The following is a 26,761-nucleotide window of genomic DNA, read 5'->3' on the forward strand; positions in this document are numbered from 1 at the left end:
TCTTTACTTTTTGTTTAGATTTCAGTTACAGTATTATGAAACAGTAATTTAAAACAGTAATAATCTAAGAAAAATCTATTTAATAATAATAGTGACAAATAAATTAATAGATTTGTTAAAAATACCCAAACTTCTTGGAGGGTAAAAATTAAATACCAAATAATTTCAAAAAGCGCGCGAGGGTGAATTTCTTTTTTAGGAGCCCCTACATCTGTGCTCTTCTGTCGCAAGCGTGGCTTATCGGTTGACTGAACCTATTGCCGTTTTCTCGCACATTTCACCTCGGGATCCAATCATATGTTCAGTGCCAACTTGACGTCGAACCAACGTGACAGCGCTGTGTGTTCGACGCCAAGAGTCGGTGGCTCTATAAAGGTTACTCTCCCCACAAGTCACTCGATGCGTTCTGAAGGCGGTCGTTTAACAAAACAGCAGACTCGGCAAATTAAATGTAATTAATGCAATTTGGGCTTTATGCTTACGTGATTCGATTCCCGATTTTCCCCGGTTCAAAACGAAGCCAATTTCAAGTTCTCCCAAATTTTTGGTGGCTCTGTCTTTTTTTTTTAGAGAATTTCGCGTGTGTGCTGTCATCAGAACTTTCATGGTGTGCGTGTATTTGTGTTAAATAGCGTGGTGGAAGCTCCACCACATTTGTTATGTCAATAATTAGGAGAACAAAAAACGCAAAAAATGCGTTAAGGTGTTGATCCAAATATATAATTTGTTTCCATGTTTAACTTTTCTCCAAAAAAAATTGATTTGGCAATCACATGGAAAATTGATTTTTGCCAAATGCGCGAACATTTCATGTGTTTTTTTTTGTTTGTATCGGTTTTTTTTGTTTTGTGAATCCAACTGGAGGGAGCGAACTGTGTGTTTGCCAGTCCAATTGGATTATGCCCGAGCCGGGCTTTGTCCAATTGCCAGATTCTTGTTGGCGCTGTTGTCTCCTCTTTTTGAATTACATTAAATATTTAAAGCATATGCAAATTTGAACAGTGGCCCCGTAAAAGGAATAAAGTACCTTAACCTGGCCGCGGCCTCAACGCGCTTCCCACTGTAGTTGCTGTAGTTGATGTGGTTGTTGTAGCTGTTGCTTTGCCCCCGCCCCTGATGACACACCTTCGGTTTCTCAGTTTATTTCAGTCTTCCAGAGATGAGCGCACGCTTTTCAAAAGACCTTTATTTTGAATATTTTCCTGTACAAACATAAGGGATGTAACTAAACACTATTATTAAACAACCATTTTTTCGTTACTATTTTTGGGGCTAGTTTTTAGGGCTAGTTTCATATATTTATGATAGCAGTTCGACTGCACATAAATTAACATGTTTTTAACTAAGAGTGTTCTTGTGGCTTGAAAAACAATAATGATTTGCATTATGTCTCTTACTAATTTAAGGTTACCTCTTACACTTTTCTCTATTTTTATTCCGTGCTCAATTTTTTGTGAAAATATACATATATAGCTTTTCTGTTTTGTTTATATATGTAAAAAACGATAAGTTATCCACGAATGATTTTTTTGGTGTACGAAACAAAACTAAATTAAGTTACCTTAAGAAAAAATACATTAAATATATTGAGCAGATAATCCTTGTGTTCAGCTGAATGGAAAAATAAATTTTAGTACAGTTAGCTTTTTAAGCTTTAAATGGATATTTGACTTATATATAAAAGTTCAGTATATAAAAAATGCCAAGAGGGTTGTATAAAATAAATAAAACTTGGAATTAGATCCACCTTCAGAAATACATATGTTACTTCTAGGTTTCCCCAAGAACAATCAATATTGTACGTGAAGGTAATGCTTTTCCTGAGCTTTACGCCGGAATAAATTGAGAAGAAAGACTGCCTAATCCAGATATTGTAACCCCTCAGCCTTGCCCAGCAGCTCATCTCTATTTGGCAGCTTTTCCCCTTTTTCCCAACCGCCTTTAGTGTCGTGTAAATCGTTTTGTGTGGTGAGGGATACCTCTTCTTTTTTTGGATCCGTGTGCCTGGGCCTTTTTTTGTTGCTTTTTTGTTTTTTTTTTTTTGGTGTTTTACTGCTTACCCAAATACCGACACCCGAAATCACTCACACTCGTAGTGGTTTTTGCTTTGCAGCAGCTGTGGCTTCCAATCTTCATGTTCCCGTTCCGTTTTCCTTACCCATTTTCCTCCTTTTTCCCGATTCAAATGCATTTCGATTGCTTCGTTATGTGTGTGTGTGTGTGTGTAAGTGCACTCAACTTGCGAAATGTGAGTGTATGTGTGAAGAAAGAAGTATTCTTAAACATCGTTTTCCTTGATGCCATGTGTCTGCAATGGGTGTCTATCCAGCGTCGTCTCGTGTCTTTTCCTAGCTGCTGTTTCCAATTCGCACGAACGCTTTCCCGGGCCAACAATCCCATGTCCTTGTCGCCCCTTTTGCCCCGCCCCCCTTGCACCGCCCCCTTTTGTCCCACTTCGGCCGACACGTGCTCATTATGCCGCCTCACATTTTACTCCACTTTTCGACTGTTCGCTGCCGTGTTACTCCTGCTGCAGAGTTTTTGAAGCTGCTAAAAATATATGTCAGATAAAATAAATTCCGTTTTTTAAACTTAAAAAGTACAAATGTAGTTTTGTCATTAATTTAATTATTGAAACTGAAAGAAAAACAGAAATAGAAAAAAACTATCACTATCACACATTAAATTGAATATTTATATCTTTATTTAATAGTGTTTATTTACGTATTTTAAACCCAAAAGTAATTTTAATCTAGATTTTAAGTTTGCCGTCTTTTTACAATAAAAAAAACCAAAACATGTTGAAATGAAATACTTTGTCATTTTTCCTGTAAATTAGTTTCAATATTCTATTTTACTTTACATAAGGCTCAATTGCGCATTTTCTAATAGCTTCCTGCTTAAAAAAGTAGTACAAAATACTACAAGCTAAATAATGTTTTGTTTTTAATAGCTTTAGAGCAGTTGTAGCACTAAAATGTATCAATAAATGCTTTTAAATTATTTTTCCCAGCATAATTAAATAATTTTTAGGAACCACGGTATTTAAAAACTTTTGTATTTTTTTGTACACTCATACGCAATGTATGTAATATCTCCCATACGCAGTGGGTAACATTGCATAATATGTAGTATTTCTTGTTTACTTTGAATACAATTTTATAATTTTATTAGTTTGTTTATATTTCAAAGTGCACACTAAAACAAACCATTTAGGGTAGTGAAAATAAACCCCATACCAAAACATTTGGAGCAGCCTGCACTCTACTCCGCACATGTTTTGTGGGGTCACCTCTGGCATATTGATAGCCATAGCAATCTTGTTTGCTGTTTGCGCTTGGCAATTAAAAACTTGTTGCTTGTGGGCTCTCGCAATACTCGTACCCTCGATTCTCAGTACTCCCAGTAGCGTCAACTAAATGAGATGCATCCACATACAGCCAAACAGAAACAAGACCGCCTAAACACTAATATTTGACTTATGCGAATAGTCCGAGTCTTTAAAACCATAAAAGGTTACTCGGGAAAGAGATCGGTCTTTGTTTTTTCTTTATATATAACTATCAGTATTTTAATTTGACACAACAAACAACCTTATAAATTTCTTTGGTCATTTGGCTTAGCGAGGTAAACAAGTACAAAATACATGTGCGTTTTAATATTGGTATCCAAAAACTAAGGTATTTAAATGCACAAGTAGGTTATCGATTACTAACAAACTTTTTTTCCATCTCTTTCTATTTTTCAGTTGCTGATAACGCAAACAAGTGGCAATAACATAGAAAAAATTAAACGGGCTAAAAGGTTTGAAAGGCCGAAAAAGTGAAAGCCAATTCAGTAGTAAAACCAGTGCAAAGTCAAAAACTTGTGGGAGTCGAGTGCTAGTCGTCCTCGAGTCCTTGAGTCCTGCCAGTGGTGGTGTGCCAAGTGTGTTAAGTGTGCAAAGTGTGCCAGGTGTGCTAGTGCGTCCGTGGATAACAGATAACGGATACCGGAGAAGCCACAACGTCGTCCACAAAACCATCGACGTCGACTGCCGCCGCCGCCGCCGCTGCTGCTGCTGCCGCTGCAGGATCGGGATCGGGAGCGGGACCAGCATCAGGATCAGGAACTGCTCCACCAGGCCACCAGAGGAGCGGCGCACGCAGCGGCCAGCGACGTCGCAGTAGCAGCAGTAATCCACACGCCGGCACAACGAAAGCGACCAGTGGCAGCGGTGGAGCTGGCAGCGCCGGCGGAGGAGGAGGCGGTGGCGGTGGAGGCGGGGTCAAGCAGAGCGTCAGCCGGAACAGCAATATCCGGAGCAGCAGCTCCAACAGCACCATGGCCTCGGCCAATCACCGGGGTGGCGGCGGGCGCGGAGGTGGAGGTGCCGTCGCCGGAGCCGGCGCTGATGGCAACGCGATCGTCGGGCTGCAGATCGGCTCCGCCTGGTTTCAACGCAAGATCAACCTGAGGCCGCAGCACCGCGGCGTCCATTTGGTCACCGAGGAGATCCTCCGACAGATGCCGGAGCTGGCGCACTTCTCCGTGGGACTATGTCACATGCAAAGTGAGTAGTATTTGCTTTGCCCTTTACTAAATAAAATATAAGTTACAAACCAAATGTGGTTTTCTACAATATAAAACAATACAATATACTACGAAAAATCCACACAGAAAGTAACGTTTTTAAAATCAAAACTCATCCGTTTAAGAATTCAACATCATTATTTATAACCGCCAAAAATTGCCAACTTCATTCTAAATATTTAATAGCAATCTATGTTTTTAAAAATTGTATTTTCACAGAGAAAACTACCAAAAGGTTAAATACAAAATATATATATCTTGAGCTTGATGTAGTGTTGAATAACAACGAAACTACGCTGGTTTTCCTATATTTTTTTCTCAGATATCTATATGCTTTATTTATATAAAAATAAAATAGTATTACTAAAATTGAAAAAAATTACTTTTAAAAGTTATTAACGGGCAGCCAAAACTTATAATTTCCAGTGGCTAAATGTTTATACTCTTTCACAACATTTTTATTTTATTTTGTTGCATTTGCCTTGAGCTGGGCAATTCTACCTAAAAATATTAGAGATATATATTTATATAGATTTTGATTTACTTGAAAAGCCAAGATGTGCCGATGGCTATAATATTCATATAGTTAATTTGAAACGCTAACTGAAACTGACGTTTAATATAACTAAGCCGACAAGTATAACAAAACAATTGGAAATGCTTTTATATGACTTGGGTTCCAATAGTTTTTACTTTCGTGATTCAGCTATATATACAAAAATATCAGCTATATATACAAAAATATATTTGATCTTAATTTAATAACCCTATCTGTCCTAAGGGAATATATATGAAAATAAAAGAAGCGTTTCGATTTCATAGTTTCAGAACTAACTTAACATTGAATGTTATTTTCTGGAATGATTTGAATTACAATGTACATATTACCTAAATCCAACCACATCCCAATCTGTTTCATATTTTACATAGTTTTTTGTTATTTTTGGCGGCTTTTTAACCCAATAATAATTATAGTCGTAGTTGTCCCAATAGTCATCATAACCATCATAACCATCATAATCATCATAATCATCGTAGTCTCCTCTTGATTTTTTTAGGCATTCTAAACTGTTTTCATTAACAATGACTTCCTTCCTTAAATTGGAAAGCTTATACGCGTTTTCAAGTGCGTTTTTCTGCTTTTGGTAAAATTTAACACATTTTTTACCTCTTCTTTTAAGCGAATTAGGGTTTTGATCTTGTTTAAGCGCTCCGTAATTTTGTCCTCCAATTGTTGACGCTTCTCATCGTATTGCTTAAAGCGAAACAGTTCCTCCGTTTTTGTTTGAAGTTCCGCTGCATTCCTGGGAATAATATAGTAAAGTTTTTCTATCCACTGAGACAGTTCCCTGTTTCCAGTGGCTATTTCTCTATATTTATTGACAATGTTTTGTAGCTGCCGTGTAACTAGGGCATTATTTTCCTCAGTTAATTGAATACATATTGCTGGAATGGTTATTTCGTTTTATTGGCTTGTAAATCTAGGGCTTAAATGTACTCACACTGGGCAAGATTTGCCAATAGGATTATTGCTATGATCTTCATCTCGCTAAATAGAAAGGCCAAATGCAACTTACGTTTTAAGTGAATGATATTTATAAACTTAAAATGTTGAGTTTAAAGTATGGCCTTACAGAGTGTAACAAAACAATTCGGCAAGCTTAAAAATAAATACAGCCAGTTTTAAAGCAACATAAAAATATTTAAAGCGAATAATTTGTAACTAATTTGAAATAATGTGTGATTCCAACATTCAATCGGTTGTTTAATTTTTCAACATCCTGGCTTCCATTCACTACTTTGTGGTTTAAAAGCTTCACGATATATTGTGTTTCATAAATTATTTACTTTTATTTCGCGGTTGGGGCTGTGGTACAGTCATTTAGTTCATCTACGGCCCCTCTCTCGTCGCCTTCCCAAGTGATTATCCGAAATTCAGGGCTCAAATGTCAGTTAATCGTGGGGAGCAGCTGGAAAGTCTCTTCTATTTTGTCTGCCACCTCCTCATTTTCATGGCATCCATCTTATTCTATTCGCTGCCAATTTATACACTTCGAAAAGCCTTTTTCACGAAATAATCCACATACTACATACTCGATCCGGAAAAGCCAACCTTTAGGGTATTCAAACTCTGACATTGGGAAAGTTTCTTGGCATTACATTTTCTTTGTGGGGATTGCATTTCTCCGGGGGAATCTCGATATGGCCAAGGCGTTTGCATTTAGTTGAAAGTTCAGTTGGACAAACAGCGAAATGTAGAACTTGCATACCAAATCAGCACAAATTGTCGTTGGATTCAGCAGAGGAGCAGCCAAAACTTGCAGGACTTGCAGGATTTGAAGGGGCTGCTGCCTCGGCTCATTTGTATTAGCCCCCAGTAACTGGGTTAAACTTCACAGATAAACTGACTGACTTGGCCTGGTCACTCCTTTGTGCCTTTTGCTGGAACCCCAAAAATTGCGATTGACATCCGAAAATAGTCTGACTTTTGTGTGACCAGAACGTGTGGCTGTGACGATGACCCACATTTAGGTGGGGTTCTCTAAAATTAAAGCGGAATGGAGGGCTTGGGCTTGTTAGGAAACTCCGGCTTAAAATGTGACCCTTTAAAGAGATTGCCATATGTACCTGAAGACTTAAAGTGTCGCTGAAAGGACAGTTATTTCTCATTTAATTGTATAATTTTATTTTAGTAATTGCCATACTCACCCTAAAATATGGACTAACTTAATTTTTGAAAATTGTATTTTAGTTTAATTGCATAAAGGCAATTGGAGAAGTCAAAGTATTAGTCATATTTTATGTGTGTTAATAATAACTGCTAAGATGCTAAAGTGCAATATGCCGCTTGACAGGATGTCCACACACTTTTCAGACGCCATGCGATTTGAGTCCCTGTTCAAGTTTTATATTCCACTCCATGGAATGCATTCGAAATAATCTCCGGATTGCAGTTCCTCAAAGTATTTCTTTTTGTGCGCTGCCACTGCTGCTCTACGCACACTAATTCTCTAGTGGAATCCTCGCGTTCAAAGTCTTCTAACAGAATATACACTGGAAAAAATTTTTAGCTAATGGTAAATGCCCATCTATTATTTCTCATTTTTAAATGTCTTTAATTAAATTTTTTTTTAATTATTAATATAACCTTTGGATAGAATCCCTTAAAAAATTGTAAAGTAAACAAAAAATGGTGTTAATCAAATCTACCAAACTTTCAACATTGAAAAGTTCCCTAATTGTAAACGGTATAAATACTATTTGGTATATTAATTACAGCTGGAACTGTTTAATTGTAGCTAACCTTTATTTTGTCTCAGTGTAGGCTAGTAGGAGAGTAAGACGATTAGGAGGCAGTGCAAACAGAGAAACAACCTCCGTAGCTGGCTGCCTTGGAGGCAGCTTTTTGTTGACAGTTCGCATTACAATGCCAGGACGCGTTTCTCCATCCTGCGGCTTTCCGTCCTCCTCCCACTCTCTCCGTCCTGCTCTGGCCCGGGAAAATAAATAAAATCGTATCATAAAGCGCCAGTTGGGAGGGGAAAAAAAGGTGGAGGGGTGGAAGAGGGGTTTAGCTGGGGGAAGTTGGCCTGACTAAAGTGAAAAGCAATCGTCGTCTTAGTCGCAGTCGTCGCTCATGTCTGCATGTCATGGTCTGTGGCTATGGCGTGTGAATGCTCGAGGCGAACTTTTTCAGCACCCCCTTTTCTTGAGCACCCCCCTGGTATTTTCTACTTCCCTGCCAGCACAGAGTGCACAGAAAAAAAACTTTTTAAACTTTAAAAGTTTAAGGTGATTTGTCTTGTTATTTTTATGAAATTCTAATACACATGTTTTTAGTATAATATATTTTGTATGGTTTTAAATAGTAGATGAACATTATAAATTGTATTCTATAATTAGGTTTGGCATGGGCATCTACAGAGAGAAAACAGAGCTCTCAAATTCGACGTTTTAAGTGCAAAAAGACAAAACATTTTAGTTACAATTAGGAACAGAAATGTTTGCATCAAACTTTTTAAAATATTTAACCCTGTTTTTTCATCCTACAACTTTTGCTACTTTTTTCTGTGTAGAAAGATTTATAGTAATTAAAGTATTTTTAACGTTTGGCGTTAAAATTTTCGTTACAAAAATCCTTTTAAACATTTGTGTGTTTTTACGGTATGAAAAATTAGGTAAAGGTACTGTTAAAAAAAATATAATATATAAAACATTAAAGCTACTTTTTTTTTGTGCTGTCATTTTTCACGGTACCAATTTTTTGTAATTGTGTGCCCCACACAAATCGTCTCAGCCAGCACATTGCAGGCAAGTCTTTATTATTACGAACCTTCGTTCTCGCTCGCTCTTGTTTTATCCTTTATTTTTTCTGCCAAATCAAAAGCACGTGTGTCCCTGTCTCTTGCCCCTGGCAAAAGCCCCCCTTTCGCCATCCATGTTGTGTGCGTGTTTGTTGTCTGGGGTGCTCACTGTACGTGTATTGTTTTGTGAACTGTAAGCGGAATCTAATTGAGGTCAAGACATGTTTATTGATTTTCTTAAAAGGACTTCCTAATTAGACACACTTTACTAAGGGAAGCTTAACCCCCCTTCCGCCCCTTTTCAATGCAATAAGAAACAGAAAAAAAGTAAATAAATGCAAGTAAATGAAAGGCGACTCACCGCTTTCCCCCTTTTCCATCTTTTCCATCGCAAGGAGAAGCACAAAAAAAGTTAATTTGAGAGAAAAAAATATTTCAAAGCTACCTTGCCATATGTTGTTGTCTTTTACTATTGACCTCAATAGCCCCCCTTTCCCGCTGCCGTCCCCCTTTTGTTTCTATGGGGAAAGCACAAGCAACTGAGCGGAGGAGGGGGAAAAAAGTGGCCAAGAGGACACACAAATCACAAATATACAAAAATATAAGCCAAATGTAAAGGTAACTTGTTAAACACAACAAAAAGTAATGGAATGCAGGGAAACGCTAAAAATGCTATATCCACCCGGGTTTCGGCTTTACCACCTGAACCAGGCAAATATTTCCCCTTTATGTCTAGGTTTTTTTTTGTTTTTATTAATATTCATATGTGCGGCAGAAAGGTCGTCCGCTTATAGAACCGAACCCAACTTACCACACAATGCCCCATTGGGGCGTCCGTAACCCCAATACAAAAGGGAGCTCGGAATCACCATATATATATATATATATATATATATATTAGCTATTGCCAGGGGGCAGTTGATGATTTGTTTGGGCTCTTTCTTAATCCTATATTTAAAGGTTCCATTCGAAGGAAAGTCCAAATTGATAGAAACGCGATTACCAAACCATAATGATTTATGTGGTCCACCCCGCATATTCGCTTTTTAATGAAGAACTTTTTATAAAATATATTACACGGTACTTATAAAAAATATCTTAGGAGACACTTAAACTAACCATAATTCTTCGTTTCGTTAAGATAAAGCATTAGAACTTCTGGACCATTACCTATCACTATCCTATCCAACCTATCACTTCTCTATATTTATTAGGGAAGCACATTATTAAAGCGTCCAATTTAAGAGTTCGCAGGTTCTGTTCAAGGCTGCCCTGTCCGACTTCATGGAGCCGTAGGAATTAAGGGTATTAGTGGTGGGAGGACCGTTTTCGACAGCAATTTGCTGCATAATCGCAAGATCATATAAATGGCTCAACTTCAATTTATAACCCGAGCATATTTTTCAACCAAGCCGAAAGGACTTCTGTAGAGTGTCCTTTTTGTGCAGGAGCAACACCAAATAAATCAACAGCCAGCGAAAGCGAAACCAATTGGGGGTGGCTTCAGGGGGTTCTTCTTTGGAGTCGGGAGTTTTCGGAGCCCTTAACATTAGGGATATATTTGTGTGGGCGTACTCGGCCATTTCTCTTTTCGCTTTCGTGACGACAGGGAAACTGCGAACGAGGAAAAAACAAAACGGGGGAAAATGGAAAAATGGAAAAGGAAAACAAATCGTGCCATGTGTGTGTCATACTTTTGGGCTTCCGTTTGTTCTTTATTCTTATTCCTTTATTCTACCATTTCGGCTCCTTTAGCATTAAAATTGCCCGCTTATGAACCGCAAAATGCTGCGCTACCCAATAAATCAATATTATTTATGCAAAACGAGCACGCCAAAGGTTTTTGGTCCGGCCTGTGGCCCGCTTTTCCGATTTTCCAATCGTATCGGGGTGTGCTTGAACTAGTTTTATTCCGTTTTGTTCCGGCCCTCCAGCACCTGACACAAAAAAAGATGGCGGGAGCTGTATATATGTGTGTCAGTACTTAGTTCTTACCAAACCACAGATTTCTCACAGTGTTCTCTGATTTCTGGCCTGCAATCTTGGGATAAGCGAAAAACTCAACGGCTATGTAATAAGAAGGTTAATGAATATAAGCATTCTCTTCAGCCTCACATTATGTAATTCACACACCTACCGCACACTCACGTGCTGTTTAGAGACCAAGAGCGGTGCACACAAAAATGGGATCACAATTATAAATATCTATGAAATATATGTACATACTCCAGAAGAGATAATTTGTTTGAATGAAAAGGTTTAGTTTAGGTTATGAAAAAGACTTTTGGTTTTAAAAAAAAGTTACTTTAGGTATGTTACTTATTTTTAAATAGGGCAGTGAAGTCATTCGCATTGTTTTTAGCTGAATCTTGTATTTGGACACACCATTGCGAATTTGTAATGGTTGATTTTTAATTTTCCCTTTAATTGTATTTTTAAAAGATTTGATGTATCAAAGGATCTAAAGCTTTTATTTATTATCTGTGAATATCCCATGAAAATGTGATTTACGAATGATCCTTGTCAACTAGAACGTTGACCGCTGCTGTGCGGGCGTAACAGAGTCTGAGTGCGTGTTTGCATGAATATATGAATGAACACAGCCAGCTGAGCTGAGTCAAGTTGAGTTGTGTCGAGTCCATTGTTAAACACTGGGGTACTCCTCGATGCGGTTATATATATGCAGATGTGCGGGCGTGTGCTCCCAGCTTGTTTGTGCTGTCAGAATGTTTGACTTTGTATAATAAAAAGGCCTCTTTAAAAACATTAGCAACTTTTGTAGTGCATAAACGCCTGCTACATGTACTCCAAGCTCCCCAATGCCACTCCCACTGACACACACAGACAACTAAACAACTAAACAGCCGGCCAAAACGTTGCCACCTGCTACTTAACTATGCGTACTACACTGAGAGAAATTTTAAAATTAAAAAGAAATTGAAATTTACTTCTTGCTTGACACTTTCATAAACAAATTGATATTAAGTACTTTGGAAATTCCAAGGAAATGAAATCCGTTTTCTCAATTTATAACTAACTTTTTAGTTCAAGTTTGGATAGACAAGTCTTATTCACATGAGTATAAGTTGAAAAACTCAATGCTTTGTTAACATTAAATAGTCTGGTTTCCGAGCTAAAACTATGTCTCTTAGTTTGAATGGTGATTTTTCCAATCTAAACTACGATTTAAAAGTAAAACGGTTTTACAAATGAGGAAAATTGATCAAAAAAATAGTATAGTATATAGTATAAAATAGTATAACTCTGTTTTTGTTTTTTTTTTTAAATCTGTACATACTCTAAAAATTATGTAAACCATTATTTTCTCCTTATTCAATATTTGTTTTGATTTTTAATTTGTTTATTTCATTTGCTAAGATATATTTTTAATTTTTTTTAACATAAGAAAACCTAAAGTAGTACTAATGTTTTATATTATAAAAAACGGGTAATTCGCGTTAAAATAAATGATTTCCTTTATTCCAAACTAACAAGAAATGTTTTTGTCAGCGCATAAACGTTTATTAGTGCCCTGGGCTCTTTGGCAATGGCTGCCATAGGCAAACATAGAACCCACTGAACGCCTTCACCTTCCCTTTTTCCTGTTGGAGACCACAAAGCCCATGGCTAAATCATATTAGAGGCGTCCTCCGCTTGGCCACCGGCTTAACGCTCTGGAGGAGCCTTTTAACGCCTTCTGCCTCCCGCGTTCCATTTTTGTTTGGTGCAATGGAAAAAATGTCAGTCGAGAGAATTCCGGGCGGATGCGCCAGTTGGGCGGACTTAAAAGCAGGGGAAACCGAATAAATGTTACACGGAATGCGAGCGTGGAAAGGGGGGGGTTTTTGGGGGCGGTGACAGAGACAGGGACAACTCCAAATGCCACTCAAAAAAGGCGCATCACAGACACACAATTACGTTTAGACCATTATTATATTTAAAATGGCGGTGATAAGGGGCACTCGCAGAAGGCTTATCTCTAAAAAAAAAAGTTACAAATTTTATAAAATGTGTACTATATGTTTTACTGGGAACTCGAAAGTGAAGAAATGACAATTCTTGAACATATTTTAAGGAAGGTAGTAGATGGCTTTCATGTTCGTTTTATCTTAATATCGTTTGAACCCTTTGATTTTAGTTTAAAGATCCCAAGCAAATAATATAAATATTTAAAGCTAATTAGGATATAAAGAAATAAGTTTTAGTTCAGTTGTTTTGTAAATGACCAGAGGTATTGAAAGAAGTCCCCAATGAAATTTCTTTGAATTGATTTTCGGTTGGAATTCGTTTGGAACAGATTCCTTTGGCCCCCCATAACACAATTAGTGATCATTTTTCTGTATGTGAAAAATGTGCCACCATCGATATAGATCATGTTTTCAGGCTAACCTCGACCCATTTCCACTCTCGTTCCCAATCAAGTCCCATCCTGCACTCAATTTGCAAATTTGGTGTGTCTCTCCCCGCGTCAAATGTCACTTTGGTGTTATTTTCATTTGCATTGTCCGAAAGCCTAACCCACTACTACCCAGATTTCTCCATGGGTAATATTTAAATTCCTGATGCCATTTACACATGTTCAACATGACATAATCGCCTGTGAAATTATTTAGAAAGAAATTGGGTCTGGGTCGTTATGCGTTTGCCACCACCGCATCACCCCAAAATCAGAACTTGGACATGGGTTTCTATATCTATATCCACGTTTTAAGTCTCTGCTCGGGGCCCGGAAAATTACATCTCAGGGATTTGATAATAAACTAATTTTCGCTTGGCTTCTCCAGCTGCCAGCAGCTTTCTCATTTATTCATGAATACGCAATTAGTGTGCAAATTCAAGTGTTTCTCGTGTGTTGACCGGCTATTTGAATATATACATTTCCTATCTATGTATTATTGAAACTAAATTCGTTTGGGGTAAAATGTCCAGTTTTAAGTCGACTTTCATTGAATCGCTTGACATTTTCAGTGTTGGCAGTCTGCCAATTGCGAGCCCGCCGAAAATGTAAGCAATTATTGTTTAATTTTCAACTCCAAACATGCTCGTGTTTTTGTGTCGGGTCATCTCATAAATTTGTTAAACAATTTCATTTGAACTGGTCAAACAAATCTGTTTCTGTATGTGTTTGATTTTACACGGAATGAAACTATCTTAACATCAATAAATAAAAAAACTGACCTTAAATCAAGACAAAAATGACAAAATTGATTTTTAAAGTTGATGTAAACATGAATTCGATAAGAATTCGGATTTGTTATTATTGATATTTCATTCTATTTTTTTCAGGATAAACAATTTTCGATATGATAATTTATTCTAATCTAATTTATTGGCTATTTGTTGCATTTTCCTTTTACTGAAAAATAAATTACTCACAGAAACATATTATTGAAAGGTACTACATACTTATATTCTTTTGATTATTTAACAGGTATTGTTTAACAAACATTTTATAAAACTTCTGAAATTGTATCTAAGCATTTATTTTAGCTTATACCCTAAATGTAAAAGTTATCCTAATACGTATATTATTTTATTTCAAGATATAACTTTCGATTTGTCTCAATAAAACGAACTTTTAAAACCGAAAGTTGTTTTATGGAGGTAATTTCTACAATATGTTTGTGTAGGTATAGCTTAAGGCCTTGAAAATGAAATGATAAAGAAAACAAATAATTATATGCCATCCAACTTAACACTATTTTACAAGATGTTTCGAGCTTGACGCTTAATTAAGAGCCAAAGATCCAAATTTTCCGTTCCGCACAGCTGCATAAATTTTTCGAAATTCATTGACTTTTACACTCGGGCCGATTGAACATACACCCCAGTTAAATTGGCCAAATCATATCATGTCTTGTCATATAAGTTGTAAAGGATTTATGATACCTTATCGAGCACATCGAGCGTGGGCCCCCGGCAATACATTTTGACTAATTAGCGTTACAACTCAATTGGAAATGAATGGAGCTCCCTAGCCAACGCCTCGACGTGCTGGTCTAATAACCGGGGGGCTAACCATTATAAAGATTATTATTAATCCCACCGACAACTAATTGGCTTTGTATCTGCGCTTGTTTTGCTTTCAGTTCTTCACACCTCGGCGAGTTTAGCGTTAAACGAAAGCTGGGATCCAGACGTCAGGTGAGTAGTTGGCTATATAGGCAATGCATTCTATCTTAACAATTGCCTTGCAGAGACGACATGGAGATGATGTTGAATAAAATAGTTCCCGAAGGCTTGCCCTACAGGCATTCGTGCGAGGGACCCGACGATATGGTCAGTATTCGGGTGACTTCGGCAAGCCAAAGTTTATATACCCTTCAAGCTATTGCAGAAAAAAATTCCTTTGCCATGGTTGCTATATGAAATAGCCGTTCGTCGAAGAACTAAAAAAAAAAATTTTAAAACAGCAAAGTTATACTTTTTTTTACATTTTTTTCCTATTGTTCCTATAGGAGCTATATGATAAAGTCGTCCGATTTTGATGAAATTTAAACCGTAATTCTGAAATAATTAACCTATACTATATGTCGAAAAACAATTACAAAAATTAAAAAACAACAAAGTTATAATATTTTTTTTTATTTTTTTTTATTTTTTTTTCCGATTGGAGCTTTATGCTATAGTCCGATCCGGCTCGTTATGACTTATATACTTCTTGCAATAGAAAGAAAAATGTTGGAAAGTTTCATGAATATAGCTTTAAAACTGAGAGACTAGTTTTGGTGGAAACGGACGGACAGACGGACAGAATTCAGAATTCAGAATTACGGTTTAAATTTCATTAAAATCGTCACTGCGTTGCAAACTTCTGACTGAAATTATAATACCCTCTGCAAGGGTATAAAAATTAAAAAATTTAACTTTATTATTTTGTAATTTTTTAGAAATTCTTTTTGATTAATTTATAATTTGACAGTTCAGAATTAGGCTTTTAATTTTTTTAAACTCGGAAAACGATATCATATAGCTGCCATAGGAACTATCAAACAATTGAGCTGCAAATCATCATAGCTTCAATGTAAACATACACGCAAGTCAATCATAATTTTAATATTTTCAAGATTATTTAATTTTTGCAATAGCTGCAAGGGCATATGAACTTCGGCTTGCCGAAGTCTGCTTCTTTTCTTGTTTTTTTACTGTCTTTAGTTTGTGTGTAGTGTGTATTAAAAAACACACTTATTAAAACTAAACTTTCTTGTTGTTTTGGGTGTAAAACTGAAAATGTTTAAAAAGAGGCCTACTAACCAACTTAATCCAATTGCAGCCCGCGCACGTGAAGGCCTGCTTCCTGGGCAGCTCCCTGACAATCCCGATAACCGATGGCAAACTGTCGCTGGGCACGTGGCAGGGCGTCTGGCTGTGCGAGCACCGTGACCAGGCCGGATCCAGGAAGCTGGTGATCACGCTGACCGGATGTCCGCGCGAACAGGCCCGCAGTCCGCTGTCACCCGTCTCGCCGATCGCCAGCACGTCCAGTTAGGGGCGGCCTCGCTCCACCCGCGACAGCCGGTAATCGCGGGGGAGCGACAATAATGCCATCATTTCGTCGAGGCGGCTGATACTGCAGAAGAACTTGGCTAAGGCGACGGCCCAGCAGCGGGCGGCGGCGGTGATTGCCGCCGGCAGGGGGGGATTGGGTGGGCGCATTGGTCAGCAGGATGCACTGGCGCCACCCAGCATCCCCGGATTTGTGGAGACGAAGACCGGCCGCCTGCTGCTCCGCCAGCAGCTGCACCTCAATCTCAACCTGAACGTGCAGGAAACGCTGCGCGATGGCGTCGATATCGATGATGTGGACGAGGATGTCGACGAGGACGAGGACGAGAACCTAGAAACCGTCACAACAGTGCCTCTTAACAATGAACAACTTAATGCTAAGGTCACAACCACAACCACATCCAGTTCATCAGCAGCGAGCAGTGCGTTAGCTAAATTCAATCGCATCATTGACTCCACTCTGGAGCGGCCAGCGGATTATGCCACCAGTCTGCCCAAGTTAAGTAGCGCCACCTTGCAGCAGCGCTTCAACCTGGCCTATCCGGAGTTGGTGACCCAACAGCAACAGCAGTTGCAGCAAAATCAGCAACAGTATAGTCTAGAGCAACAAATGGGTAAGTTGCAAGTTAGTTCGCTGTTTCTCGGTGATATTCATACATCTCAAATTAAGAATTATTGAGATAATTTTCTATTACTTTTCTAGATAAATAAATAAAATTGTACTCTGGTACAAAAATTAAATTATTGCCATTTATAAAATCATTATATTAAATACAATGCACACAAAAGATGAAGGATTTAATATTAAATTATTTGTAGTTTTGTGCTTTGGAGCTGACTTCATTTAAGATAAATGGCTTCAAGAACACTTTCAGACAACGTTTTGTTTTGTAAATTACTCGCTTCTTGTACTAAAGTTTGACATAATCATGTGATCTGCTAAATCTGTGTCTAGTAAAAATTTATGTTCAACTATGAAGCCACAATCGTATTCCAACAATTTTCTGTTATAATGAGAATATTGTCAAAAGAGGCGTTTAAAATTAATTAAACTTTAACTTTAAAGAACTTATCTTCTTTTTTAAATAAATTTTTTATTTAAGAGTACCGTCATAAGTAGATTTTCAAATAAACTGTTAAATATAAAATGAAAATGTTTCAAATTAAGTTTAACTGCGATACAGATTACTGTATAAATAAGCATTGGTTGTTTTTCTAATCCCTTGAAATAATGTTTCTTGAAGGTATGGGTCACCAGCAACAGCAGCAGCAGCAACATCTGCAGCTGCAACAGCAGCAACATGATGCGACCAAGCAGATCAGCAGCCTCCAGGGGAACCCCAGATTGGATCGTGGAACGGGCGCCGTTGCCAACAGCACTCCATTAACACTTCAAGCACCCAAAACTCCAGCAACGGCGACGGTGGAGCAACAGCAGCTGGATCCGGGGAATCCCCAAGACGACGAAGACGACGTCGACGAAGAAGATGATCATCCCCACCACGACGAGGATAATCAAACGAAACGAAATGATGTGCATTATTTGTTGAAACAGTTGAATAGTTTTAGTGATATAGAAGAAATAGAAATTGTTGATATGAAGCAAAGAGGTCAGCGTCCGCCGATGGCCTCCAGTTCATTGGCGACGATGATGCCGCCGCCATCGCCGGCCCCTCTGGCCTCGCCATCCACTCAGTCCCATCGACTGGGTCCGCGGTTCGCCTCCTTGGGCGCCTCCATCGGCGAGGACAGCTCGCAGCTCCTGCCGCACCAACAGCACCAGTTCGACGACTATCTGTTCGAGTCCTGCCACTACCTGGAGACAAACTACTTTGCCGCCACCTACCGCACTGCCATGGTCGAGAGCAGCTCCCACGAGTTCCGGCCCTCGACCAACAGCAGCTCGAACAGCTTCGAGCTACACGAGATGCAGCCGCCCAGTGTCATCTGCAAGGCGGGAGCACCGCCATCTCCCCTGGTCACAAGTCATCCTGGTCATACTGGTCATCCCCCGCCGCGGTACCAGTTCGAGTACCAGGCGGAGACCCGACTGACCACCAGTGGCGTGCAGACGGAGCTCACCGTCGAATCGCTGGCCAAGATGAGCAACTGCAGCGCGAGCAGCTCCTCCTCCCAGTCGACGAGGGCTCCCCCCTTCTTTCGGTGCTGCTACACCCCCATCGATCGCTGGCGGGAGAGGAGGCAGCAGCAGAAGAGCTCCCCCGCCGCCCAGCCGCCCAAGGACGTCTGACACTGGGCGTGGCAGTCCACTCGGAGATCCAACATGTGCCTGGCTAATTTACTTCGGGGATGCAAGCCGGGGAAAACTGGGATGGGTTCGGAACTTACAGACATGGTTCGGTTTATTTAGTTATTATTTATTATTTGGCAAAATACAACCACTAACTTAAACCCTCTTGAATTGCAGTCAGTGGTCCCAACTAATATTTTACAAATTTAAACTAAAATCTATAGACCTCAGACCAGGATATTTTTAAACATAGTTAAAATCGAATACCTTTTTCTTTTATTTCAAAGAATTAATTTAAAGATAATAAATATTTTTGATTCTTGGCCCATTATAATCTTATATTAATATTAATATCTGTAATATATATTCATTCACTACTAATTTTCTTTATTTAAACTCCAAGCATTGTAAATTGTTCAATTTATCTTTTTAATCTTTTTAATTAATTAATTATTTTAAAACCAAGATCGAAATAAACTGAACCAATAGCCTTTATAAAATGACAAAATTAAAACTAAAGCGGTTTGCATCCCTGTTATTTTGGTCGCTGTTCTCATTTGCGATATCAACAAGAGATTCCATTTCGATCGACAGTCGATACACGAATCATGAATCCCTAATCATGCGAAGAAACTTCATTATTGTACAATTTATATATGCTAAAACGTAAACAAGAAATGTTAGTCAACCATTTTTTATGAACACACCAGCAACACACAGACACTCGCACATTTTTGCAATACACCAAAGTAAATGATTTGGAAATTTGTATAAATACTTGAGAGCTGTTAAATGTTTAGCAGAAAACTTTGATTTCTGCCAAACTACTTATTCCAATTAAATTTAACACTTTTCCGGGACCTTGAGACGCCCTTTATTGGCAATTAGCTAAATTCTCTGCTAAGCATTTAAGCATTAAGCTAGCCTCAACTTAGGCCTAAAGTTGTATTCGAAGATGTTTCAACAGAAGAAAATATTGTTAAAATTTATTGAAAACGTAGTCAAGGACGTGGGCTGGGGACGACGCGAGAGCTTGTATAGTAAGTTGATAAATAAAGTAATTGAGAATCATGTTGATAGGGGTCAGATCAAATAGATGAAAGGCGCGCACGCCGGCACTTTTGTTTTTTTAGATTCTAGATTCCTTTTGCTTTACCTGGTCCGTTGGTTTGTCTATGAATTCAGCATTTAACTTAGGAAATTATCAGCGTGCGCGTGCGTTCACCGATCCCCAAAAACGGAATGAAGCAAAAAAAAAAAAAAAAAACAAAAGCAATTGTTACTGCGTTAAGACACTATTCTGTTGACCTATCATTTAACCACTGGTTTTCTCGTTTCGTTTTGAAAGTTGAAGCTTTTAAGGAATTGTTGTTAGAGCACAAGAGATACTGGCTATACAAGCAAACCAAAAAATACGAAACTATCCAACTCTTAAACCAACCAAGAGCAATATTAGTTTTAAATCAGTTCGGATTTGTCAATTTTGTTGAGAACATATGCAAGTAAAATACAAATACATCAATATATCACTAACTTGAATAAGCCTTGAGATCACGCTTTGGTTTTTCGGAAAATAAATATATATACGCAATTGGAACACCATCTGAAACTGAATTTATTTCGCCCACAACAAATCAAATTTCCGCTGTTCAACAATGAACTGAAACACGTCTGGTTTCAGGATCTTCAGCTGAGTTCTTCCAACAGCAAGTGTAATCTGAAAGGGAGAATCGCCACAACAAATGAAAACCAAACAAATGCCTTTTACATGCCCACACGTACACTAAAAAGAAAGAAAAAAGTAACCCGAAAATGGTAATCATTGTTAGTCAATAATGCGCTGAGCAACATGCAAATGCCTGTAAATCACAAGCGAAGCGAACTAATTTACTTCAAATATATATCTCCACGTTGATTATGTTAATCATTAACGAATGGCATAACAAATAAGTTGTTAACAAACGGGCTAATAGCGTTAGAGGATTACCTATTGTTGTATGTTTTATTCGAAGCGCACGAAATTAATAAACATTAAAGTAATCGCTAAGAAAGGCGAAACCAAAAAGACAACGTAGCTAAAGTGAAATTTTTGTAAATTTTTTGATATGTGATGATGATTTGGATAAACTAGAGCCACAGAGAAAAGAATAATTACCTTAACCTAGCCATAGATATTTAATCAAATTAAAATGAGTAGCGCAAATGCCAGTGAGCAAAACCCAAGGAAAGCTAGCTAAATTCTAAAAAGGATAACCGGAAGCATCAGTGGCCAGTTGTTATGCAATAATCGTAGTTTCGGCCAGCCGATGCACCAATCAGGGTTCCTTCCGGCGGCAGGATAATATATATACACATATTTAGTATATATATTTAGATCCGATCCAGTGGGAACTGTTATTAGCAATATTGAATACTCAAGGGCAATTCAATTGTGTATTAACGACATGGATAAATCTGAATAGCGAACGCATTGTAGGAGCCTAGTTAAAGAACCCCCAGATGAGATATGAACTCAACATGATCAGATTGAAATGAATACTAAGTGTAACTAATCGAGTAAGTAGAAAATATTCAATTGTACATAGCACTTCATTTACAATCACTTGATTTGTTTGACTGGTTTTGATTCAGACAATTTATGCGTTACCCAAGGAGGAATGTTAGGGGGAGATATATTACCGACACGAGTAATCACACATGAAAAAGCTTTAATTAATTTAATTACCGAAAAGAAAAAACAAGAGAACGTACTACGAAATGTATTTAACAATAATCATTTTTGATATCATTCCCATTGGTAACGGATTCCATTGTAGATACCTATTGAGCAGCCAGTAATTTATTAACTAGTCCGCTAAGTCGTCAATGTCGCCTATTGTGAGTTCTATATATTGCATCAGATAATACAATAACAGAGCATATAAGCTGTAAAACCAAACAAACAAGGCAACTAGTTAAATAACAGAACCGAAAAAACGGCCTAAAACACTTGAAAAAAACCATATACAAAAATACACACCAGACCACACCACAACACACACCAACACACAACTCGAACACTAAGCTTTTATAAAACTATTTAACAAAAATATATATATACTATGGAAAATAATAATCCTGCCAAGTAAAATTCGAATACCTGCTTGAAGAAGATACACCCGCTTTTGCTAAGAAAACGAAACAAAACAAAACAAAGATTTAATAAAGAAGAAAAAACGAAACGAAACCAAAATAGAGACAAGATCTAGAAGAGACACTATGGCTAAATACGATTTTTATACTTTCGATAAAATGATTTTTTATACTAAACGTAAAAACTCTTTGAAACGGAACACGCGCAAGTTGCGGACTTTTTGGGGTATCGATTTCAGAATCACTTTGATTTGAGTCAAGGAAAATAAAGGTCATATTATAGTTATATATATATATATATATATATATATATATAATATATATATATATATAATATACGTACATTATATATGTAAAACCCTAACTGCAACTATGGAACGAGAGCACAAATTTTGTTGAACAAAGGGACATGGCCGCAAAAGCAGAAAAGTGGAAAACAAAAATCAAATACTGACAAAACAAAAAAAAAAAATCGTTTTTTAAGTCCAATTCTCAACACACACACTCAAACACTTACACCGACACAGACACACACACCCACATGCAGCAACATAAAAAAAATATATACTAAATATATAAACATGTATGTATATATTTAGCTAACAAGTAAATAAACAACACCCGCACAAATCGCTCACCTAAACGAATTACGATTTAAATATGCTTTGTATTCTCAAAAAGCGAAAAACCGATGACATGATCCGCAGTTAGCAAAACAAATCTCTAGCAAAAATGTCCACAAATTTAGCCTACGACAGCGATTTTTGTATGAGCAAAATATTTGTAAATATATATTTCTTGATTTTATCAAAAAAAACACAAGAATCATTCGACAACTTTAGTTTTATCCTAATTGCAACCGAAAAAAAACACTTTTTTCTATATCTACCCAGATATCGAGGTACATAAGCAAGAGCATACTTTAAATGGAAAATTATACCAAAAGTAATGAACAATGTCAACTACAATAAATTAGCAATGTGGAGGCGGCAGGAAAGTGAATGAAATTAAATATTAGTGCAATAATTAACAAATTATTCGGTATAATTAAAATGGAATACATCTAAGTAAACGCTTTGTAAAATACATATAAACAATTTATTAATGAAAAAATGAAAATGGAAAACAATAAAAACGAATAAAACCAAGAGGAAAATGAAACACTATTGAGTAATAAAAAGCGTTATGCATTGACATTGACACACGTGATTCGATATCTCATCTTATAAGCATAAATCAATAAGATAACAATAAAGATAAATTAAAGAAAATGCAAAGTGAGGCTCTATACTTCTTTAGGTTTGTTCTACTTAACAAATTACATTTATTTAACATTAAAATTGGCATTGTTTTGTGTTTAAATTTCACAGATACCGCATGGGATTTTGAAATCAAGAAGTTCTTAGCCTAATTAAACAGGACACTAGAAATTACGGCTGCTGCATGACAGTGCGAACATATTTAAGGACATCTGGATTGGACAGGATATGCATGTGGTCAACGCCCTGGAGGGCCAATGTGTTTATCGGAGAGCTGGTATAACCCGCCCAATATTGGCAGGCTCGTAAAGAGCGTTGATTTACAGTCCCATCGCCCAGACCCATTATAAGCTTTGGCGTTTCCCCGGCAATAGCCGACTTTTTGTACTGCAATCTGTTGGTTTAAGCAAGCGTTAGTTTGGTTTTCTTTCCACACAAATATCTAAGCTTACCTCTCCACTGTGTCTATGCCATCGCCATACAGACAGTGCAGCTCCACATCGGGTGGACTAAAGTTTCGGCTGTATTTAATCGTATCCTTGCGCATCTCCCAGCCCGTCATGTAGTCTATATCGTTGAAGAACTCCTTGAGCTGTGCCATTGTATAGTTTCTGCTCGGGGTCGTGGCCAGAACCTCCGATGGTTTCCAGAAGAGCGGCGACGGCAGGAGCCAAGCAGTGGATGGGTGTGATATCTGCTCGGCCTTAAGGATCTTCGCACTCAGAGCAAACGAGTCGAGATCGTCGCCCATGGCGAACACCTTCACTGCCTTAAAGCTGCCAGCCCAAGCTCCAGCGAGGCTTATCATCCTTTTTATGTATTTAGCCTTCCACACGACTGTCTGCTGCTGCAAGAACACGAGGGTCATGGGACTGCCCATGCTGTGCGTGATAAAGGTGACAGCCGACTGATTGTTGGCCTCGTAAGTGTCCTCCACCAATTGCTTGAGATCGATGAAGAACTGCTTGTTTTCATCTGAAACAAAAAATTATTACTTTTTTATGGTAAAATTTTTAAATTTTCTATTACAAAATAAGTTGAATTAATTAAAGCTCACCGATAAAAAAAGGAATTTTAAGAGAGCTTATCAAAGAATATTACTGAATTATCACACTTGTCTGTATTTTACTTATATTTTTAATACTTTGGGCATTTTCAATTTTTTAAAGAAACATCCACTTTTTTTACATTAAGGCAGGAAATCTGTTCAGAGTTATCAAATTTGTCATTTCCTTGCAGAGGATATTATAATTTCAGTCAGAAGTTTGCAACGTAGTGAAGGAGACATCTCCGACCTTATAAAGTATATATATTCTTGATCAGCATCACTAGGAGAGTCGATCTAGTTATGTCCAACTGCTCTTCTGTCCGTCCGTTTGTCCGTTTTTACGCAAACAAGTCTCTCAGTTTTAAAGCTTGAAAAGCATTAAACTTTCCCAAAAGTTGTCGCACAATCGGAAAAAAAATATAAAACAAAATGATTTATATATATTACATACTATTTTTTGTTAGTTTTTCGAGATATAGTAATGTTAAACATTTTTCAGAACTACGGTTTGAATTTCATTAAAATCGGACGACTAATTCATATATCTACCAATCAAAACATTAAAAAAAAATTTTTTTTTTTAAATTAACTTCTCCACTTTTAAATTTTTTAAAGAAAATTCTTTTTGACATAGTAATAATTAAATACTTCATAATTACGCTCTTAATTATTAAAATCGGCAAACGATATTTTATAGCTGCCATAGGAACGATCGAACAATTGAGCTGAAAATCATCATAGCTTCAATGTTTTTAAACCAGGCGTTGTAAATAAATACATATGTACCCTTGGACTTTTGATATTTGTGTATTTCTGTCCAATTTGTACCTAAATTTGTGCTTAGACGTTTTATCTTTCAAAATAATCAAATTTGAGACTATATTACTGCAAAACATATGCTAAAAACATGCAAAAAAAATTTGCAAAATGAGCAAAATATATGCAAAATGAGCAAAAAATATGCAAAATATGCTAATATATTTTATTGACAAATTTAATTCTACCTGTAAAGTATAAGAAAGGGACTTATAAAAAAGAGTTTTTGATTATTTTTTAAACAAAGATAATCTTGTCAAGTGAAAGTGAGTAATTGAATAGAGTAAATTAAGATACATACAAACGTGAAATGCCGAAAATCAAAAGACTTAAGCCAAATTTAATTGAAAATTGCCTAAACACCCTGCCAGAAAATTGCTTTATAATTGATTTGAACAAAGAAATTTGTACCACTTGTGAAAAAAGGTAAATATTTGTTTGCACCATGCCTTATTGTTCAATTTAAAGTATGTTCTAATGAATAATATGTTTAGACCTTTAAAATTTAAACATATACGCAAATAAATCGAAATTTAAATGTTTTCAAGAATATTTTATTTTTAAAATAGCTGCAAGGGTATACAAACTTCGGCTTGCCGAAGTTTATTCCATTTTTGTCTATATTTTAGTTTAAATAATAAACATTATTGATAATTTATGCATTTTAAAATTTGTTGTATGTATTTATCAGTTAATATATAATAATAAATATTATATTAATACTCTCTGAGAGGGTATAAAAAAATGTTTACTATCTATAAGATGAACTTACCCGGCGCTTTGCGGAAGTCGTAGGGTGCTCCATGGATGTTCAGTTTGCGCACATAGCCCAGATCCACCAGCACATTGGCAATGTCCTTGAAGTAGGCTCCGGCACTGTTTTTAGTTGGATCGATCCACTCGACGACCTCCGGATTGCCCCATCCGGGAATCCTCGTTTCCACACCGGGCGTGTTGTGGGTGGTCCTGGTGACCTTGTCGTAATACAACTTGACATTGTCAATCCAGCAATAGACCATCGGAATGACCAACTGCTCGAGATCCAGCCAGAGATTATACCAGTCGTGGGTCTTTTGGCAAATTAAATAGGGAGCGCTGGACTTGTTTAGGCGCGCATCCATCTGAGAGCCTCCATCGCCGGGAACTGAAATATGTATAAGTCTCTTTAAAATCAACCTGACCTTGCCAAGTAAAAATCAATGGGCTTACCAAAAATCACGGGCGATAGCTTGGGTTCAGGGGGCGGTGGAGGAGGAGGTTCGTTTGACCTGTGTTTTTTGGTAAAAGGCCAGGGCCAAAAGCATTCGCCTAGACCCAAAAAAGTGGCCAATAGCAGCACCAGAAATATTCCCGATTTGAGCCTCATTGTGCGATGTGCAAAATGCGATTTGCAGGAGTGACGACTATGGCTTTAGCTTACAGGTTATCAAATCGCTTGATAAAAGTCTCTGCGTAAACAAGTGAATCAGCCCACCACAAAGCTTTACGATTATTATTATTCATTTAAATAATGCTTTTGTTGTCTGCGCAGTTTCAGCTGATATTTGACCTTTAAACTCTATTTGCGGAACTTCGGGGCTCGCATTTCCCGCTGAAGAGGTCGTCACGGGACCCAATCATTTATTTAAACAAAGGAATTGATTTCACGAACATGTTATTGTTGCTTATCTTTATGTTGTTGCACAGTTTGTTATGGTCAGCGTTTATTTTTTTGCCTTTCCTGCATTTTCTTAGTGTGGCCAGGTGAACAAAATTGTGGTATGGAGATAAGATAAGTGATCTGTGAACTGGTCACGGACTAAAAACACCTGTTAAGTAAACAAAAAATGTTAAAATAAGTTATTTTTAAAATTGCAAAGCTGTTTCATATAAA

At 37.4% G+C, this 26,761-nt stretch overlaps 3 protein-coding genes across 3 annotated transcripts; 1 reads left to right on the top strand and 2 right to left on the bottom strand.

The window, feature by feature from the left end:
- Window positions 1–461: 461 nt before the first annotated feature.
- On the top strand, window positions 462–21,828 carry LOC128263058 (uncharacterized). Its single transcript, XM_052997718.1, is given in 6 exon segments — window positions 462–609; window positions 3,749–4,552; window positions 14,966–15,020; window positions 15,074–15,155; window positions 16,150–16,996; window positions 17,627–21,828. Coding segments are annotated over 5 exon segments (2,220 nt in total). The 5' UTR covers window positions 462–609; window positions 3,749–4,323; the 3' UTR covers window positions 18,634–21,828.
- LOC128263059 (uncharacterized) lies at window positions 4,988–6,176 on the bottom strand. The gene is given in 3 exon segments (XM_052997719.1): window positions 4,988–5,752; window positions 5,755–6,018; window positions 6,075–6,176. Coding segments are annotated over 3 exon segments (603 nt in total). The 5' UTR covers window positions 6,118–6,176; the 3' UTR covers window positions 4,988–5,456.
- A 1,223-nt stretch (window positions 21,829–23,051) lies between the features above and the next one.
- Window positions 23,052–26,636, bottom strand: LOC128263062 (phospholipase A2 group XV). The gene is made up of 4 exons (XM_052997723.1): window positions 26,098–26,636; window positions 25,661–26,032; window positions 23,477–23,999; window positions 23,052–23,418 (listed from the first exon to the last, which is right to left on the bottom strand). The coding sequence occupies exons 1-4, from the start codon at window positions 26,252–26,254 to the stop codon at window positions 23,196–23,198; spliced, it is 1,275 nt and encodes a 424-aa protein (XP_052853683.1). The 5' UTR covers window positions 26,255–26,636; the 3' UTR covers window positions 23,052–23,195.
- Window positions 26,637–26,761: the final 125 nt, after the last annotated feature.

This window comes from Drosophila gunungcola, unplaced genomic scaffold (genome assembly GCF_025200985.1).
Source record: "Drosophila gunungcola strain Sukarami unplaced genomic scaffold, Dgunungcola_SK_2 000001F, whole genome shotgun sequence".
Taxonomy (NCBI): Eukaryota; Metazoa; Arthropoda; class Insecta; order Diptera; family Drosophilidae; genus Drosophila; species Drosophila gunungcola.

Coding starts and splice junctions, on each gene's coding strand:
- LOC128263062 (XM_052997723.1), bottom strand. CDS start 26,254: ATGAGGCTCAAATCGGGAATATTTCTGGTGCTGCTATTGGCCACTTTT. Junction 26,033..26,097: donor GCTATCGCCCGTGATTTTTG/GTAAGCCCATTG, acceptor TACATATTTCAG/TTCCCGGCGATGGAGGCTCT. Junction 24,000..25,660: donor CGACTTCCGCAAAGCGCCGG/GTAAGTTCATCT, acceptor TTTTTGTTTCAG/ATGAAAACAAGCAGTTCTTC.